Raw genomic sequence first — 19,371 nt, forward strand, 5'->3', positions numbered from 1 at the left:
GACTTTCCTTCTCCACGGCACAGCACTGCTGTGTGCCACTGACCAGCTGGAGCCCAGCCAATGCTGTCAAACGCTACCGAAGACTAACTCATCCATAATTTCAGTTAGAAGCCCTCACCCTGTGCTGTCCTGTATCCAAGTGATCCTGGTTTGTTCGATACTTCAAAGTGAGTCTTTCATCTTGTCCTGAGGACAAGGCATGTAACCATTTCAGAAGTCATATTTGAAGGTTGCTCTTCCTTACACATACACGCAAGATTTTTCTCTCCCCCACGGTAATTTCCAACAAGTGATCGTTACCCCGATCATCAAGACACTTAACCAGGCACTGGGTTCAAGAAAAGAAAAGAAAAAAAGAGCTTAAACATATATGTAAATCTAAGCACACTGGTACTTTCTGATAAATTGGGACCTAACAAAACTCATTAACCAGAGATACACAACAAGAAAACCCCTACAGATATCATAACTTTTTATTTAAGTTAGCTGAGGATGCGTATTTGGCTCAGGACTGTTTATCCTTGACTTTAAAGAGACTGACTGCAAATAATATAAAAAAAATAGAAAATGCCAAATTAATCAATATTTTCAAAATTGTCACAAATTTTGAAAACACTTGTATAAATTCTGCAGAGTTTGTATACCCTTAAAGGGGCATCATTTAGTTACCATTTATAATGATATTTGAAAATATTAGTACTTTACGCTAAAGTTTAAACACAGACATATTCATGATGTGTGTAGTTTCAAGAGGGTATCAAAAGTGATATGGTTAGAAAAATATACATACTTTTGCTTCTGGAAAAGAACAGGTCATTTGAAATATCCGTCAAATAAAATACTAAAAAAGCCTCTCCACAGTTGGGGTTTTTTTTCCACAGTCCAACATAAAATGTATGTTTATGTACAGCTTATGCACTCTGTCATTTTCAGAAGATATCGTCAAAGTTTCGCCAGTACAGAAAAACGTAATCTGTTGCTGCTCTCTGACCTGTTGGCTGCACTGATGTGATCGTTTAGGCAAGCCAAAATAGGAGAGCCACACAGCGATACACAAAGCAATCATAAGAAAGGTAAGGAAAAGTGACAATACACAAGAACAAAGGAAAGCATATCGACAAAGATAACACTGAAAGGAATAGTGTGACCAACAGTAAAAGACATGAACTCTTTAGTAGCATGCAGTAATTTCTACAGGAAAAAAACCACACTCCGAGTATTAAAAGGACACTTTTGTGGTATTTGTCATGAATTTTAAGAAGTGATATTAAAGATTACTGTCTTCTGGAAATAGCCTGGACTGAATTTGTTTCAGTGGATACGGTTTGTTGCTGTGCTTCAGTTCATGGCAGTGTTAAACTTCAGTTGCACACACGCCAAGAAACCCAAAACAAAACCCCTAAGTTTTCAAAAGGAAGTGAGATAGGAAGAAAGTTTCAGAAACATGTGCTTTCAGTACCTGAGTGCAATGCAGTAGCCAACGTAATTATGGTTTGATTATTACTTGTTTAAATTAATTCTGGTGTAAAGAATGATTTCAGAAGAGCAACGTGGCACTTGCAACAGTGACCAACGTTAAAGATATGGTGACACTTCGAGACCTGAAATCCTTTATGGTGTCCTTTTAAGCAGTAGGCTAGTATCTTGGCTGCAACTGAAAAGGAAGAGGCAAATCCTAATGAAATGACCCAAATCAAGAATGTTCTTACAATGTTTCACAGTAATGAAGAAACAGTCTATGAACTACTGAACAGAAAAAAGCATGAAGGATAATAGCAGCATATGGTTTACAGTTTTCACTTTTCAGTTTATTAATATTAGTGGTGCACTCGGCAATGAATAAAGCAAGGAATGAAATTCTGACAAAACTGGCAATTATCTACCACATGTCAACACTTAATTATGGTCCTTGTAAACAGCTAACTCCTTTTTGAATTTTAATTGCAAAGTAAAGAATATTTACATATAATATATATGTATATAACCACAAACCCAAAATTAAGTCAAATCCTTATCAAGGAAATTGCATTTTGAAGATAAGGAAACATAATACAATATTAAATAGTACATGTCCAAAGATTTTGAAGGCATCGTGATTTTCATGTTTTCTTCCTCCAGTCATTTCCCCCTGGATTTTAGTAGACTAAATACTTCATTTCAGAGTAAATAAGTGGAAATATTATAGAGCAACTCTGGTAAAGAATAGCTCCACTACTGAAAAATGCTCGAGGCGTGGTGATCCATGACTCTGACTTAAAGCAAAAATAAACAGCGTATAATGCCACAGCAAAGAAGTGGCCAATCAGTACCGTTGGTTTAGGAGATAACCTGTATTAAAAATAAACAGATAAAACATGTAAATAAACAGAATCAGAAAGCCCTGACAAATTTTCATTTTACAAATAGACATCTCCACTCAAGATTACACACAGTCTTCCGATTTAGGCAGCCCTGGTCCTGTGGTCTCAAGTGAAAATATGAACTTGGTCTTGGAGCTGCTACACACCCTGTATTCCTTTCTACAGCATAGCCAACATACACTGCTGCTTCCTCTGCATTTCCAGTAGTGTGTGTCTGCCTTTATCGACCCCAGGGGATTATTCTCAACAGGCTTTATCAGTTTTAGCTCTCATTCCAAAAAAGGGAGAAACATAAATGCACACATTCTCACACGTTCAAAGTAGTATGATTTATTGTGCATTCACTAGATTCTGAGGGGTCATTCAAAACACCTTGATAGTTACCCATTTCCTTACGCTCTTTTATGGAAGACCAAGAATTTGAACTTGTCAAGCATGAAACGTCTCCACCAGCTCCTCTGCTAGTCTGGACCCATCTACCTCATTCAAACTCCCATGCCACCTACATTAAATTCTCTCCAGCTTTTAGTGACATTTTTTACAATGAAAAAAAAAGAGTTGGCATTTAAAGACATAGCTTCTAATAAAGCTCCAACCTTTAGTATAATCCTAAAAATATAGGCTCATGTGGACCATTGCAGACAACACCAAGCTGGGTGGGAGTGTTGATCTGCTTGAAGGTTGGAAGGCTCTACAGAGGGACCTGGACAGGCTGGATCGATGGGCCGAGGCCAACTGTATGAGGTCCAACACGACTAAGTGTCGGGTCCTGCACTTGGGTCACAACAACCCCATGCAGTGCTACAGGCTTGGGGAAGAGTGGCTGGAAAGCTGCCCAGCAGAAAAGGACCTGGGGGTGTTGGTCAACAGCCGGCTCAGGATGAGCCAGCAGTGTGCCCAGGTGGCCAGGAAGGCCAATGGCATCCTGGCCTGTATCAGAAATAGTGTGGCCAGCAGGAGGAGGGAAATGACTGTGCCCCTGTACTCAGCACTGGTGAGGCCGTACCTCGAACAGAGTGTTCAGTTTTGGGCCCCTCACTACAAGAAGGACGTTGAGGCGCTGGAGCGCTTCCAAAGAAGGGCAACGAGGCTGGTGAAGGGTCTAGAGCACAAGTCTTCTGGGGAGCGGCTGAGGGAACTGGGGTTGTTTAGCCTGGAGAAAAGGAGGCTGAGGGGAGACCTCATCGCTCTCTACAACTACCTGAAAGGAGGTTGCTCCCTTCTCCCAAGTAACAAGCGATAGGACGAGAGGAAATGGCCTCAAGTTGCACCAGGGGAGGTTTAGATTGGATATTAGGAAAAATTTCTTCACCAAAAGGAGTGTCAAGCATTAGAACAGGCTGCCCAGGGAAGTGGTTGAGTCACCATCCTTGGAGGTATTTAAAAGACGTGTAGACATGGTGCTTAGGGACATGGTTTAGTGGTAGACTTGGCAGTGTTAGGTTAATAGTTGGACTCGATGATCTTAAAGGTCTTTTCAAACCTAAATGATTCTGTGATTCTCCCTGTGCAGAGCTGACCAATTGGGAGCAAAGCAGACCCTCACAGAGGCTCACAATGCTCGACCCAGTTCACATTAACTATTAGCAGCACACTGAACTTACACAGACAGCAATCCGACAGGACCCGAGACACATTCTCCACCAAGTCTGAAGTAATGGAAACAGGCTTTCTTTAGCTGATGCAAGGAATCTACAAAATGAATTAAAATGACTCAACAAATATATTCAATACATACCAAAAACTTTTTCAGAATATGCAACAGTGGTATTAAATTCAGGACTTCGGTAGCTGTTCTGTTAAATTCAGCTGGATTTTGAGCTAGTTTTATTTAAGTAAAAGGATAGTCTTATAGAATATCTACATATTCTTGAATATTAACTGACACAAGAACAAGTGTTTTCAGTTTTTTTCTTTGTTTGTGGGGTTTTTCTTTGGTTTTGTTTTTTTAATAGTAACTCCAGACCTGCCTTCACATTGCTAAAACTCAATTTACATAACACTAGAACTAAACAACTAGGCAGAGAACACAAGCTAACTTACTAAAAACCTTTGATTGATATATTTTTAATATACACATCAATATACACATATACATAAATATATACACACACAAACACATGGACATATGCTCATACACATACACATGCCCTCCCCAGGCATATTTATTTACCAAGCTGTAATTCATCAGAAGTTATCTTTAAAATATATTTACCATCTGTGGCAGCAAAGAGTTCATAAAGTGCCTGGGCAAGAACATTCACTACAAAAGAATGAGATTTTTTTCTTGACCAGTAAAATGTTCTTTTTGCCTGAAAAAGGAAAAAAAAAAATGTATTTCTGTCAGTAACTACAGAAGAGCATTCAAAAGATTCCCAGAGGTGGTAAGAGTCATACTCGTGAAAATGTAGAGTGGATTTAGTGATACACTAGATCAGTTCCAAGTTAGGTCATTAAGGAACTTTGGAAACTTGTTGAACCAGTTATCTAGGCTCCTCTTACACTAAATATAGAAAGAAAAAAAAAGGTAGTTCCAGGGTGTGTTTCATCTCATCCTATAGTAGGTGGCTGGGGTAGGTCAGAAACTTGAAGGATAACACTCACCTAGTTCCCTCTGTTGACTGAGAACAAGTAGGAAATAACTGAAAGTCTGAGGTGACTAGCTGAGATGTAAGTATCTGCATTTGATCAGGTAAATCCTGTATTGTCCTGACATTCAGGGTCCCTCTAAGTGCTTCTCAATTTTGAAATACACTTTTTGAATAATTTACTTGTAGTCTACAATTATTCCAGCTGTAGTTTAGCCAAGACAATATGCCTAACCCAATTAAAAGCAGTAAACAAATAAGTAAGAAATCTTATTATCTACTGATCAGAATTTTGGGTATAAATCTCACTGAAAAAATAAACCCAGCATCAACACTGATGGTGCTGATTCCTGGGAAAGAAGGATGTCTTCTAACTTACTACTCTGAGATTAATGCAGCAGTCAAGAGGCTAGTGGCGCATTGAGGTGCGTCTTGAAAAACTCGGTACACATGCTCATTATTCTCTAAGTACCACTCACACAAGTGTAATGGTCCAAACCCACCCCATTTAAGATCAATCTACATTACAAATACACTGCTAATATGGGAATATCAGGTTATACTAGCAAAGCATGCTGACTAGACACAGCACACCAGTCTTCTTAAGCAAAACATGACAGGTCAGTAAGCACAGTTTTGAATCTGCCTTTTGCCATGCAGCCATAGCACTCACAAATCACAGCTCCGCTTACTGGCGAATGCCTCATGTATGATTTATCTATCCAAAGCTTTGAAAACAGCTGTGCTTCACTAATAACTTACATGTCCCCAAGTTGCATAAAACTTAAAAGTGTGTCACTAAATTGCAGCAAAAGCTGCCTAAAATAAGTCCAAAATAAAGCTTCACCTTAAGAACATCAGAATCTTCATAAAGGTCTGGAATATCCTGGAGCAAACTTCTCCATATTTTAACATCATTTAAAATAACACTCATTCCTCCACCAGTTAGAGGGTGTCTTATATTATATGCATCTCCTAAAAGAAGCACACCTAGGTAGAAGAGAAAAATTAATGGGATACTGCATGACCATTATGCAATCTTAGAACTCAAACCCGCTATTTTTTTAAAAATCAAACTTACTAAGAATTCATTCCCACCAGAAAATAAGACGAATAACAGCTAGAAATTAAAAAAGAAAAAAGAAAGGGGAAAGGGAGGGAAAAAAAAAAGCTGTCTTGAAATTAACAGGCTTAACAAGGCTTTAAGATGATCAAAGTTAGAATATTTTTTTCCACTATAGGTATGCATGTGTCAAAGAACACAAACACACAAACACACACACACTTTTCAAGGTAATTTCTTTCCTTTTTTAATCAAGTTTTCCTTAAAAAGACCACACTTGTATGAGCTTGAGCAATTGAATGATTTAAACTTAAAAATAAAGCAGGCACTGATTTGAAGTCTGGTGTCAATATAACATTCCAGTTAAACTATGCCCAAGGTACACATTTTCAAAATATTATTTTTCATAGAAGAATGATGAGACAGTTGTATTGAACAACAAACAGATGTCTGTGACAACAAAGCCTTAAGTCCCAGAAGAAGTTTATAATGCCTTTTTCCCTCCTTTTATTTCATAATACACACCTTTTTTGTTAACAGCTGAAGGCGGCAAGAAGCTGGCTGGCATAGTCCTTAAACGATCATTCTGAACTGCTATTAAGAATGGTTCCTTTAAGTGATCTGCAATAACCAAAATTTTGTAGTTACATTACTCAGATAGAGTCTAAAATAATTTGCACACAACCCATTTTAACCTCTTCTTAGAGATATAATCCTTCTGACTTGCTAACCTCACAGATGTAAGCTGAACAAACCGCTATTTGATGTGGAATTGAAGAAGGATGAACGGTTACTGAAACGATAATTGCGCACAGGGAAAAAGTCCACACAGTTCGACGGATTCAATGAAATGTGCCTTTTTTGGCACATTTAATTGTGACAATTATGGATGGAAATCTTTCTAGACTTACCAGGTAGTTGTGGATGAATGTTCTCAATCATGTATTCTTTTAAATTTTTTGGCATTTCCCCTCGAATATCAACAAGGACCCGAGTCTCAGTTGAAGAAATCCGATAGATTAGCACTGGACTAGTTTTAGCTAAAACAAGTTCAGCATAATTAGCTTTAAACTGTGGTGCATCCTTAAAAAGAAAAGAAGGGGGAGAAAGATTAAGACTGATTAATGAAAGGATATTAAGCTTCAGATACACAAAATAATTTTCTGAAATTGTTTGAAATAATATCCCATATCATATTAAGTTTGTGCTATTTTTCTCTTTAAATGAAGAAGAGAAATGTTTTCAAAAAGAAAGTTCTGAACTTCAGTGTAGTTACAATTCTTTTGGCAATACATTTTAATATTTTTTAGAATGTATGTGAAGTTACACATTTCATTTGAACACCTCACTAATATTTAATACACACCATTGAAAACCTGCAATGTAATCAATGTAGTAGTTTTCCATAAGATCATTTTGTTTTCTTTTCATAAAGGAGGTGGTGGGAGGGAAAGAAATACATTAGTCTGTATACAACTACAAGGAGATACCAACTGAGGAAGAATCATAGGGTCCTATCTAACCAGGTTGTAAACAAGTTTCCAAAAGTAGAGCAACAGGAGGCACTTGGGCAGTAGTAGCTGTAAGGGTAGGGACCCAAGAATTGCTAAAGTTCCTCCAAGTCAGTGTTCCCAGTCCAGCGAAAGTTCTGTAGTTTTGGTTCCTTCTCCCTTAATTATTTTTGCTGTTAATCCAACGATTATTGCAGCAGCCACGGAGGGCAAGACCCAGCCAGGATTCCTACCCGAGTTCTCCAACCACCCAGCTACCAAACTAGACTCCCACTTTCTCTCTTAAAAGTTTATAGGTCCTGAAGGTATATATGTACCTGGTTACAAGATACCCCACCTTCAAGTAGGAGCACAGTTTGGGTATTCTTCTGAGTATAAAATATAGGTGGTTTGACCCACAGCTGCTAGCATGATCTAAAACTCAAGATTTCCGCTCCCTGAACAAGTGCCGTAAGCATTGTGAAAAAATGAGCGTCACCATCTTAGCTACTGATACCTTAACATAAACCAGTCAAAGCATCTATAGCCAGGGAAATAATTTTACAAATTTTACAAATTGAGTTCCAGCTTTACAACGGTGCCTACCTCTAATCCAGAGATGAGTGCTATGTAAGATACAGCACTAATAGCACACATAGCACTACCTTATATGAGATGCTGAAACATTTTTTTCTTAAAAAAAAAAAAGTATTTTCTATGAACTGGTCTAGCGAGTCCAGTGCTCAGTTTAAACTAGCTATGTTGAATCCTAATCCAGGTTTTCTTAAACCCTCCCTTGTTCAACTATTTGCTTAAGATTAGCACTGTATTCCACTCTTAAAACCAGAAATCTAACTTTTAACAACAATATCCACTTCAAAAAAACCCCAAAACAACCAAAACTGGCTCACAGTTACTTAAAAGTGTTTTAAGAGTTGAAAATCTGATCTGTAACTGTATCAAATATGTCAAGTCTGACATAGCAAGTTCAGCTGTCCTAGAGCTGGGACGGAGTATGCATAATAATGCATACTCTCAATAATTTAAGAGTTAAAAACATAGACCAAAATTTCCCAGCACTCCTCAAAGGGACACAGAAACCGATAGAACAGCTGGAAAAATATCTAGAAGCATAGTTCTAATTGATCTGTTGGAAAAGACAATGAACAACAACATATTCAGTGAAATTCAGACCCACGTTAAGAAGCGGTAGTATACTGGCTTATATAGTATTATATGTAAAAGTTACCTTTAAAATGCAACCAACAAAATGGGATGAAACGGTAACTTTGTTGGAGACCAAGTTTTTTCTAAACTTGGAGAAAAGTCCATCAGCTACAACAGTAAGTGGTGCATGAAGTTCCTGTAGCATAAAGAAAAAAATAAAGATATGACATTTTCCATTTTGCTTCAGAACAGTGGGAAACAACTCGCCAGCTCTCATTTTCAATTGCACATTAGATGTTCTACAAAACAATAAACATGTAAGAGGATCACTGATCATAATATATGTATTAAGAAATACGGTATTTTTTTCCTTCCTCATTCATATTTAACTCTATTTCCTCTAAAAGTTGATCGAACAATATACTCCAGCTTTATTAGACATGCAATCAGAAAACATAGTTATGGGGACCGTGTAGGAACTTGGATTAAAAAAAAGACAAGAAAGTAGAGTAATTGCTCCCTTCAGCCTATAATGGTCTTCAGGAGAAAAAAAGAAGAAATTTTAAATTAAAGAACCATGCATAAGCAACTAAATAAAAATCAACCAAAGTGTAACAAACTGAAATGCAGGAAGCATACCAAAATCTTCTTTGAAAGACCAACCAGTGAACTCTGAGCAGTTCCTAGTATACTTAGGAACTATAAGAATAAATAGCGTATATAGACAAAGTACAAAATAAAATCTGAGTAAACTGATTAGGTTCAGCCTGAATGTATGCACAAGTTCCTAATGTTTAACACATATATTGTTCTCTAACATAAGCAAATTATTCTGATTATTAAAATATATTTTTAAGCATTTTACTGTTATGGTAATATAACAACATGATTATACTAGAAAGCGTTTAGAGGTAGATGTTTCCTTCTACCTACAGCCTTCTCAATGTCAGTATATTCAGTGATTTAATGGCAAACGACTATAGATTTATATTGCGCATTAGCCCTTGGCCTTCAATAATCTCACACATTTCGCATGAGCTGAAAAAAACTGTTTTCCTTTCAAGCTTTCAGGATGTAAGCAACAAGGCAAAAAAGCACGCCGTGCTTCATTCGTACTTTTGGAAAATATTTTACTATTGGATGGAAGCATCTGGTGAGCCAGTACGTGAATGGGTTCTTCTACGAGCAGTTCTCTCCTGCACAGGAATGGACTCAAGTCACTTGTGTCACACAATCCTTACATCTTTTGCTGTGTGAAGTCGGACAAAATCAGATGAGAGTAGAGCTGAGTAAAATAATACGTTTATGGTGTCTGCGCTTACAGAAGTGAGCTCCTGAGTAGAGCTAACAAAACCTCCTTCTGTGGATTCCTGTCTCAGATGATTGCAAGCTCTAATTACTGCTGCAATTAGAGCACGGTCACCTGCCTGTATGGGTTCCCTAGTGTGTAATGATCTGAACATTCATGCTACAATTTTTTCACAGTCAACATACTAAGACATTTACTCTATTCAGTTGCCTGGTTTTGATAAATTTTCTAAGTTGATTTGTAGCATACTGGCTAATTTCAACCTCATTTAAGAGACTAAAAATCCCAAAGGTAATGTGGTGGACAATGGGGACGGAGAGAACAGAAAAGCACAGACACACAACATGGATCAGCCTCCTTTCTTTATGAAAGCAGGCTAAGGAATGTAAACAGGCTTTGGTTCTGGGTTTGGTGTGTCGTGTCCCCCCCCGCCCCCCCAAGTAGTTTCCCAGCTGTAAAAAGTCACAGGAAGGTAAACACAGTTAAGAAGAAATGTTTAGTGGAAATTTCTTACACTACATTTCTACAGTCAAAGGAGATCTAGGCCAGCAAATGAAACAGCTCTTTCTAGCCACAGAACTTCAGCATTCAGAGCAAAACATGAATTTGCTTATCCCCGTTATACAGATAGGAAACTCAGCGCCTTAAGAACAACATCCATGCTCTCAGGAAAGATGCAGGCTAAAACACTGGCCACCCTACTGCTGGTCAAATAAGTCACACTTAAAATTACAACATCATCATCCATAAATGTGTAACATCCATAAATGTGTAACATCCATAAATGTAAAACAAATCTCAAAGCAAAATATACACTATCCCCGTTCACCCCCCAAACAAACCAAAAAAACCCTTCTACATTGCTGGATACTAAAGCCAATTGGATTGGGGGGGGGGGGGGGGGGGGGGAAACAAACAACAAACCACCCCACCCTCCAAAAAACCTCCTCCTCTCCAAACTCCCTATCTTTCCAGCACCCATGTGTGATTCAGTGGCTTATTCTACTAGAGTGGATTTCCTAATATGGTTTTATTCATTTTACATGACATGTAAGACAGACCAAGGAACAGGACTTGAAACTGCCCCTTCCTCCAGCTACCTCAAGAGGGGCCAAGGATGTTGTTTCCACTCAGCTCTCTTACAGCTTCCTACTTACAGCACTTTGCCATCAAGTGGGCTGAAATGCCTTTTGCCTGAGGAGGGTCTAAAACCAGCTCTCTGTCATGGTTTAACCTCAGTCGGCAACTGAGCACCACACAGCTGCTCGCTCACTCTCCCCCCCCGGTGGGATAGGGGAGAGAATCGGAAGAGTAAAACTGAGAAAACTCATGGGTTGAGATAAGAACAGTTTAATAATTGAAATAAAATAATAATAATAATAAATAATAATAATAATAATAATAATAATAATAATAATAATAATATTCAAAGCAAGTGATGCACAGTGCAATTGCTCACCACCCGCCAACCGATGCCCAGCCAGTCCCCGAGCAGCGGCCCCCCCCGGCCAGCTTTCCCCAGTTTATGTACTGAGCATGATGTCACATGGTATGGAATGTCCCTTTGGCCAGTTGGGGTCAGCTGTCCTGGCTGTGCCCCCTCCCAGCTTCTTGTGCACCTCCAGCCTTCTCAGTCAGTAGAGCATGAGAAGCTGAAAAGTCCTTGACTAGTGTAAACACTGCTCAGCCACAACTAAAACATGGGTGTGTTATCAACATTGTTCTCATACTAAATCCAAAACACAGCACTGTACCAGCTACTGGGAAGGAAATTAACTCTATCCCAGCCGAAACCAGGACACTCTCCTACATCTTGGGCAAGTACTTTTACAACACTCTTTTACATATGGTTTTATACCACCATTTCCATTTCTAAATGACCTAAAGATGAGAGATTTTTGTTAGCAATGCTCAGAGCAGGATCTTCCAGCAACTCACAAACTTTCGCAATCTTGTATGGAGGGCAGCAGAGTGTAGACGGAGATGCCCATCTTCCCCATCAGAGCACATCTGAACACGCCAGCTACGTAACTTTAGGCAGCAAAGCAATTTTAAAGCCAACAAAGGGGGAGATTTCAAGTTTGGCTTTTCTAGAGAATAGGCAGTATATCCAGAACTTCAGCACGTACACTCTACCTACATTGGTCTCTCTTAAACTTTTTATTCTAAGTTCATACAGTTTCATAGCATTTAGCCAACAGTTTACATTATTTGAGGCAAAGAACATTAATCAAATCAGTGATGCAATTAAAATAGGCCAGAACTCTGGTGGAAGTGTACATGGAAATGTAGACCATTACACACAGGCAAAGCATAAATCTTAATATATTGTTTTTTCCACCAGTAACTCTCAAAAGATTTTAAACTCCAGACATATGAATATTGAAATAAATAATGAACTGAATTCTCCAGAGACACTGAAAGCAGAAGCTGCGCAAGAACTTATAACAAGAATTCCCGTATGCGGGACTGTATCCACTAGAAAGTAATCTCTCTTTATTAAAGCTTTCGCTTTCTTGATAATTGCATTATTTCTGTACCAGTGCTCTGAAATAGAGGGTTTTTTTTTTTATTTTTTTTTAATATATATATAAACCAACCCTCCATTTTCTCAACAGTTTAAAAAAGATCGTAACAGAAAACTGTCTTACCTTGGTGTCTCCAGTTTCTTTGTCCTTGTACTGAACACCCACGACACAGTCATCTTCCTCAAGCAACTGTAACACAGTCCCCTCAATGAATTTTGCACTGAAATAAAACAGAATGTTAGAACAGAATGGAAGAAGATTAATGATGCCACCATTTCAAGGCACTAGAAGGAAAGCCAGATTTTCACTAATCTTGTCTCTGCCAACACAAACACTGTTTAAATTCTACAGACAAAGATGTGTTCTTGACCACCTTCAGAAGCCACACTGAACGTCAAGTGCTTGTCATTAATTTCAGTTCAACACTACCATTTGGTTTCATACTTGAGAATATTCTAAAACTGTAGTGCTTATCTTAAACACCCTACCACTTAGCAGAATCCCCACTCGTGCTTCAGGTGCTTCACGGCCATGTGCGAGACGCAGAGAGGAGTCTGACACCTAATAACGGTCAGAAATCAGGCAGCTGACTGAGTCAGCCCTGCTAAATGGTGGGAAACGCTGACAGTACAGGTGAGACCTAATTCCAAGCAGAATTCAGGAGCAAGATCCGCAGTAGCAGTTCAACACTTAACACGTACACTAGATAAAAGTGAGGTACCTAATTCTCAGAGTAGTCCAAAATAATCTAACCAACCTGATTAGGACAGAGACATCTAGCTATTCACCTCAGAAATTCAGGATACACTTTTTTTTTTAATTGGCTATTTATGCTTTTAAAGTTCTCCTAATGCTTACGTCTGGAGTTTGAACTGAGCATCCTCAACTTCCACCTCCCAACCAGGGCTATTTGGGTTTCACTTAAATCTCTGTAAACTTAAATCCCTTGTTGGGTCTGAGCTGTTAGACCCGATCCCAGCAGTTCAGACTTAGCAGTTTGAAATGGACATTTTCTCTCCCTCACAAATATTTTCATATCCATATGGAATTCCACAACTTGGAGAAATGAGCTAAAGGTCCATGTGAGAATAAAACAGCTTGATATTTTAGGCTCTCAGAGGGAACATGAGCAATTGCATTCATGTCTTTTCTACATGTCAGCCAGCACAGAAATTTCAGAGCAGATCGTGACTGGCTTAATTTGCCAGGCGACAGGCAGGTTGGCTGTATCAAAATATGAATGGTTATGCCTAAGCACACTAACAGAAACTTCAACGGCAAGGGAGTGCAGCAACATGTCAGGTTAATAGCAGGTGAATCAGAGTTCTGCGGATACTATCAGCTTTAAATTTCTTTTATAGTTGTCACTTCAGTTATCTAAGTAAGTGCTCACTTCCTTTTCTGGTTCTCATCCACTATAAAAATAATTAACTAATGATGCCCTACCTCTTTCCTCTGCAAAGTTAATTTTACTCATCTGAAATAAATTCATATTGCCTAGTACTTATAAAGAGGATATATTAATCAGTAATAATTATCCCCTATATTTTCACAAGTTATGAGATGAAAAACAAAGCCTCATGGCACTATTAAGAGTTCTTGATCTCTCCCGCACCTTAATTTAACATGCAGTTTTCTATGCTACAATTAAAACAGAAAGAAAACATACACAAAATGGACATTAGAGAGATTGTGGAAAAAGGGAGAAGAATTGAATTCAAATCACAAACATTAGCTTTTGTAAGTTTCTGCTTCAAAGACTGTGTAAGCTACTGGAGTTTTCCCATAAGTTGAACAAAAAGGTGCCCAAATTTCACTGAACCTGAAGACTCAACAACAAAGCTTTAGCTTTTATAGCTAGTAAACGCGGTTGTCATTAATTTTAACTGTACTACAGAGGTGCTATCTTTTAGTGCTACTTTTAGTAATTCATATCATACAACAGGTATGATAAGAGAATGCGATTTTCCAGTACAGAATAAAAACATGTAAGGTAAAAAGATGATAAAGCCATGTTTCCCTTGTAAGCATTTTTTAGGGGAAAAAAAAAAGACAAAACAAAAAAACACCCCACAGAAAACAGCACCTAGAATCTATTCTGTTTCAATAAAAGTTTCCTTCTCATCTCTTGTATAAAAGACAGTAATCCGTTAAAAGAGGAAATACCAGACACTAATTTTTATTTCATTAGGAAGAGAAGGTGTCTTCAAGATTCTGAAAAACGGAGGTTAATAACTGGCAAGAGCTACTTCCATTTAGTGCTGCTTTCTAGTTATTTTGCTTGACTTCTTGTCATCATAAAAAGCAGAACAACATACAAATGTAAAAAAAGCTTGATTTCTGGCATCACGGATAACATCAGTGGAAGAAATAAATGCCCCTGCTCTTTGCAGGAGGGTTAGACTAGATGACCTTTAAAGGTCCCTTCCAACCCAACCCACTCTATGATTCTAAGAAATTGTACCAGATTTGCCACTCGTTTCTTGACCAAAGAAGTTCTACGCATTCCTCACTGAGAAGAGGTCGCTGCTTCTAGTAAAATGCCAAACCCAAGAATCAGTAGAAGAGAATCAGCTCTTTACCCTTGAACTGTTCTCTCACACAGATGGGCCAGTACCTTGCCTAATATTTAAAGCCTATATTCCCATAGTTTAAAAATTAACTTGTCTGAAAGGCTAACGTATGATGTATACACAACTCATGAACATGTCTACAGAAACCAGAGCAAGTAACTATAGCTGTTACTTTCTCTCAGTCTTGTTCATTGCAGCCTTCTGTGTTGGGACAGAGTGAAATGGTTAGGGAATCTCACGGCTGCTGGGAACAGTGCTTCTGAATCTCTGGATCCCAACTGCGATGTTCACAAGGTGACTCACTTGGGCTCTGCCATAGCTGCCCTTCGGAGACCCATGATGAACTGGCCATGATGAAACGATCTTCCACTGGCCACGCGGCCATCCTCGTATGTTGGATAAGGAACTTCAACCTCCAGCTTGCTCTCTGTGTCATGAATTATGTAACCATTTACTATTTGTGAATCAATACCTTCTACTGTATCTGCAAAATATAAGCCAATAGATGAGTTAAAAAAAGGTTTTAAGAAAGCTTAATTATGTATGAAAAGTATTTCTTCACATAGAGTCCAATTTTCTTAATCGAAACACACGTTGAAGGACAAATATTTTCAAAATGGCAGACTGGAAATACGCAAGCAATTTTAATTCAAATATTAAGCGTAGATAATGTATTTCTTCATTTGCCCTGTAGGCATGCTTTTTCTAAAAACATAATTGTGTGTAGTAACTTGTGTTATAGATATATTTACATTTTGAAATGCACTCACCTTCAAGACCCAAGTCTCTAAGTGCATTAAAACCTCCAGGCTGCAACAATTCTCCAACTATCCTGTCAGGTTCTTTCAGATCCCTCTCTATCACAGTCACCTTTCTTCCATCCCTCGAGAGCACCGTGGCCAAGGAAGAACCAAGGACGCCTGATCCCACAATGATAATTTCTGGATCGTATTGGGGCGATAATGTTGCATTTGGAGCAGTCTCTGTCAGATACACATCTGAGAAGTTTACTTCTCTTTTACCCTTTAGAAAAGAAAGCCAACAAAGTTACATGTGCCAATGTATCTGCACCATAACCTTGTCAGAGGGCTGACTTTGGACTAGTTCTACTTTAACCCAGGGAACTGAGAGTGCATCGGTAGTTGGAGAGCATCTTCCAGTTTAGTTTTGTCCAAAATGAAATCAGTTGTATTCTACAATGCAACAAAAACACAACAAGCAGAGAGAAGAAAAAACAACACCCCCCCAAACAAAAATCAAGATACTTGCTTAAAACTGCCCCACTGATCAAAGACAAACCACTAACTCAGAAAGACTGAAAGTCAAGTTCCTATAAAAGGCAGTAAGCTGTGGCTGTCCCATATTCTTGGTCTATAAAGTAACATACCAACACCTTCATACCAGTGAGCCACTACTACACAGAGGCCTTAGCACTTTGCAATGAAAAAGGTTATCAGATTCACTGGAAAATGTATTTCTCTTTAATTTTACTGTAAGTGAACCTACCTACCAAAATAACAGCTTATGGTAATACTGAGCACGGAAAAGTGTCAGCAGAAGCAGCTACCTGGGAAATGTTATAAAGAAGTGGTCCTGAAATGAAAACTCATCAGACAGTCAAAAGTAGAGGCAAAATTACCATTCACCTACATTTAAAACTGTTAAGAATTGACATACATTAGATTACATACCAGTTACCATATAAACTGGTACCTGAAGACCAGCTATGTCATAGTACCTTCCCAATAGCATCTAATCACATACACTTCAAAGTGATAAAAAGTTGTAAGGGCAACTCCAGTGCAAACCTGCAAGTCATTTCTCCAGCTGGTAGAATAGAGTCCAGTTCACTCTTTCACAAATGCCTCAGCAACTACAGTGCTGACAGTGGTAAAAATATGATTGCATCAGTGAAACAAATGCCCAGAACAACACTGACACCAGGATTTCTTGTGGCATAGCATCGTGTTTATATCTACAATGCAGCAAGGGTGTGCAAAACTATCTGAATTCAGATAATACAAGAAATTGGGGTAAAGGCAGGCTTTACCAGAAAAATGAAATAAAAATCCAGAATCTTTGACTTGCAGCCAAAAATAATTTCAAGTTCTTTTGTGCAAAGGGTCAGTGCCCAGCTGAAAATGCCCAGAGGCACACAGGAAAGTAGCTAAACAGTGCCAACCCACAGATGTACTGAATATGCATGTCCAGTCGGTAGCCTTAGATGGCAGGACTCCAGCTAAGCTCCAGCCACAACCTACAGCTCTCTCCACTGTCTCACAGCAAGTCTCACACTGGGCTCAGTGGAACAGACTGACTATCTGAGCTCAGGTCCTGTAGCTACTGCACAAGCAATAATTTAGCAATAATATTCAAATAACTGTATCTGCAGTTGCCTGTTTTATATGGAAATATTAGGAAGCTGATCACAGAATAGCTGAGGTTGGAAGGGACCTCTGGAGGTCTTCTGGTCCAAAGCCCCCCTGCTCAAGCAGGGTCAGTTAGAGCAGATTGCCCAGGACCACATCCAGTTGGGTTCTGAATATCTCCAAGGATGAAGACTCCACCACCTCTCTGGGCAACCTGTTCCAGTGCTCGGTCACCCTCACAGTGAAAAACTGTTTCCTGATGTTCAGAGGGAACCTCCTGTGTTTCAGTTTGTGCCCATTGCCTCTTGTCCCGTCACTGGGCATTGCTGAAAAGAGCCTGGCTCTGTCCTCTTTGCACCCCCCCTTCAGGTATTTATATACATTGCTTCAGGTATTTATATACATTGATGAGATCCCCCCGAGCCTTCTCTTCTCCAGGCTGAACAGTCCCAGCTCTCTCAGTCTCTCCTCATAGGAGAAATGCTCCAGCCCTTCAACTCTACAACAGGCTGGCAATTGAAGGTATTTTTCTGCTAGTGTAATAATCCTTTACTACGAATCTTTCTTCGAACACTTACATTTGATTTGACTCTAAAAACCCCCTGCTCTATCACTTAAGTAAGTTTCACTGTTCCTTTTGTCATCCAAAACTAATACAAAACATAACAAATCAGATATCCAGCATCTGCAGACAAACCCTCTCCAACCCTTTCTTAGCTCCTTTCCCTCACCAGGGCAGAGGGTCAGTGGCCAGAGGGAGCAGAAGGAAGACATTGCACCCCACATGCCACGTCTGAATTGAACCTACCTTTCTGGATTTGGGTTGTTCGACTTGTTGAGATCCTGGGGTGGGTTTTGCCCAGAAGAAGCCAACAAGCGGTAAAGCTGAGAGAACATCTGAGAGCATCCCCAGGCGGGTCTTCCGCTGCTGCTGCTGCTGCTGCTTGGGCCCCCTGAAGTGGTACCTGTACGATAGCAGCAAGCCAAGGGAGAAAAACACTAACACGGAGAGTAGCACCTCCTTATTAGCGTAAGTCATGAGGTCTCCGCACTTTTTATACACGTAGATGAAGGAGGCGATACCCAGAAAGGTCCACATCGTGAGGGGACTGGTCACTGTTCCTGGTTGCTTCCTCCAAAGCTTTCTTGCGCAAGGTATGAAAAAATATATGTATAGAAACACAAAGACTTCCTTTGCGATGGAAGGGAGGGAGTTCTCAATGAAAAAACAAGGAGCTCCACAAAACCCCGTAGAGGAACAAGCCCCACCTCGCTGTGCTGCCGCAGGAGCCCAGAGAAAGGTTCCAAAACCGTCAAAAAAAAAAAAATCAATATAAAACGTCGTCTTAAAAATCACCGAGCTCCGCACAGCACCTTAAGGAAACGCACGACGACGCCCGCCACACGCGATGCTCGCGGAGCCGGAGCTCGTCTCTGCCGCGGCCCGGGGGCGTCCTTCCCCACCGCCTCCCGGGGTCACCCCTCCGCCGTGCCCAGCCCCGCCTCGGCTGCCGGGATGGATGCGCGGCGACGCGGCCGAAGCCTCCACGCCCGGCGAGTGAGGCGACGGCGCTGCGATGGGGCCGCCCCGGCCGCCCGTGACGCACCCAGGCGGGGGGCTCGGGCGGAGGAAGGCTCACGCCCCGGGGGGGCGCGGCTGATGCTCTACCTGCTCGCGTCAGGGCCCCCCCGCAACCGCCTCACGGAGGAGGGATGCGGCGATGCGGCGCTGCTGCCTCCTCTGCCTCCTCCTCCCCCCCCCCAGCCCGGCCTCCCGCCAGGCAACCCCCCGCCCGGCGCCCCGGGCCCCGGCAGCGCCTCACAGCGAGCACCCCGCGAGCGCGAGGGGGAAGGGGGGGGGGAGGGGGGGCGGAGAGGGCCGGCCACCGGGGGGAGTGGCTGTGCTCATGACAACCGCCTTCGC

General features: G+C 40.4%; 1 protein-coding gene across 1 annotated transcript; it reads right to left on the bottom strand.

The window, feature by feature from the left end:
* Positions 1-457: 457 nt before the first annotated feature.
* Positions 458-19,167, bottom strand: SQLE (squalene epoxidase). Its single transcript, XM_076329112.1, has 11 exons — positions 18,256-19,167; positions 15,849-16,101; positions 15,382-15,562; positions 12,629-12,725; positions 8,751-8,864; positions 6,923-7,094; positions 6,537-6,632; positions 5,796-5,938; positions 4,576-4,672; positions 3,965-4,052; positions 458-2,328 (listed from the first exon to the last, which is right to left on the bottom strand). The coding sequence occupies exons 1-11, from the start codon at positions 18,544-18,546 to the stop codon at positions 2,136-2,138; spliced, it is 1,725 nt and encodes a 574-aa protein (XP_076185227.1). The 5' UTR covers positions 18,547-19,167; the 3' UTR covers positions 458-2,135.
* Positions 19,168-19,371: the final 204 nt, after the last annotated feature.

This window comes from Aptenodytes patagonicus, chromosome 2, assembly GCF_965638725.1.
Source record: "Aptenodytes patagonicus chromosome 2, bAptPat1.pri.cur, whole genome shotgun sequence".
In the NCBI taxonomy this organism is placed as follows: Eukaryota; Metazoa; Chordata; class Aves; order Sphenisciformes; family Spheniscidae; genus Aptenodytes; species Aptenodytes patagonicus.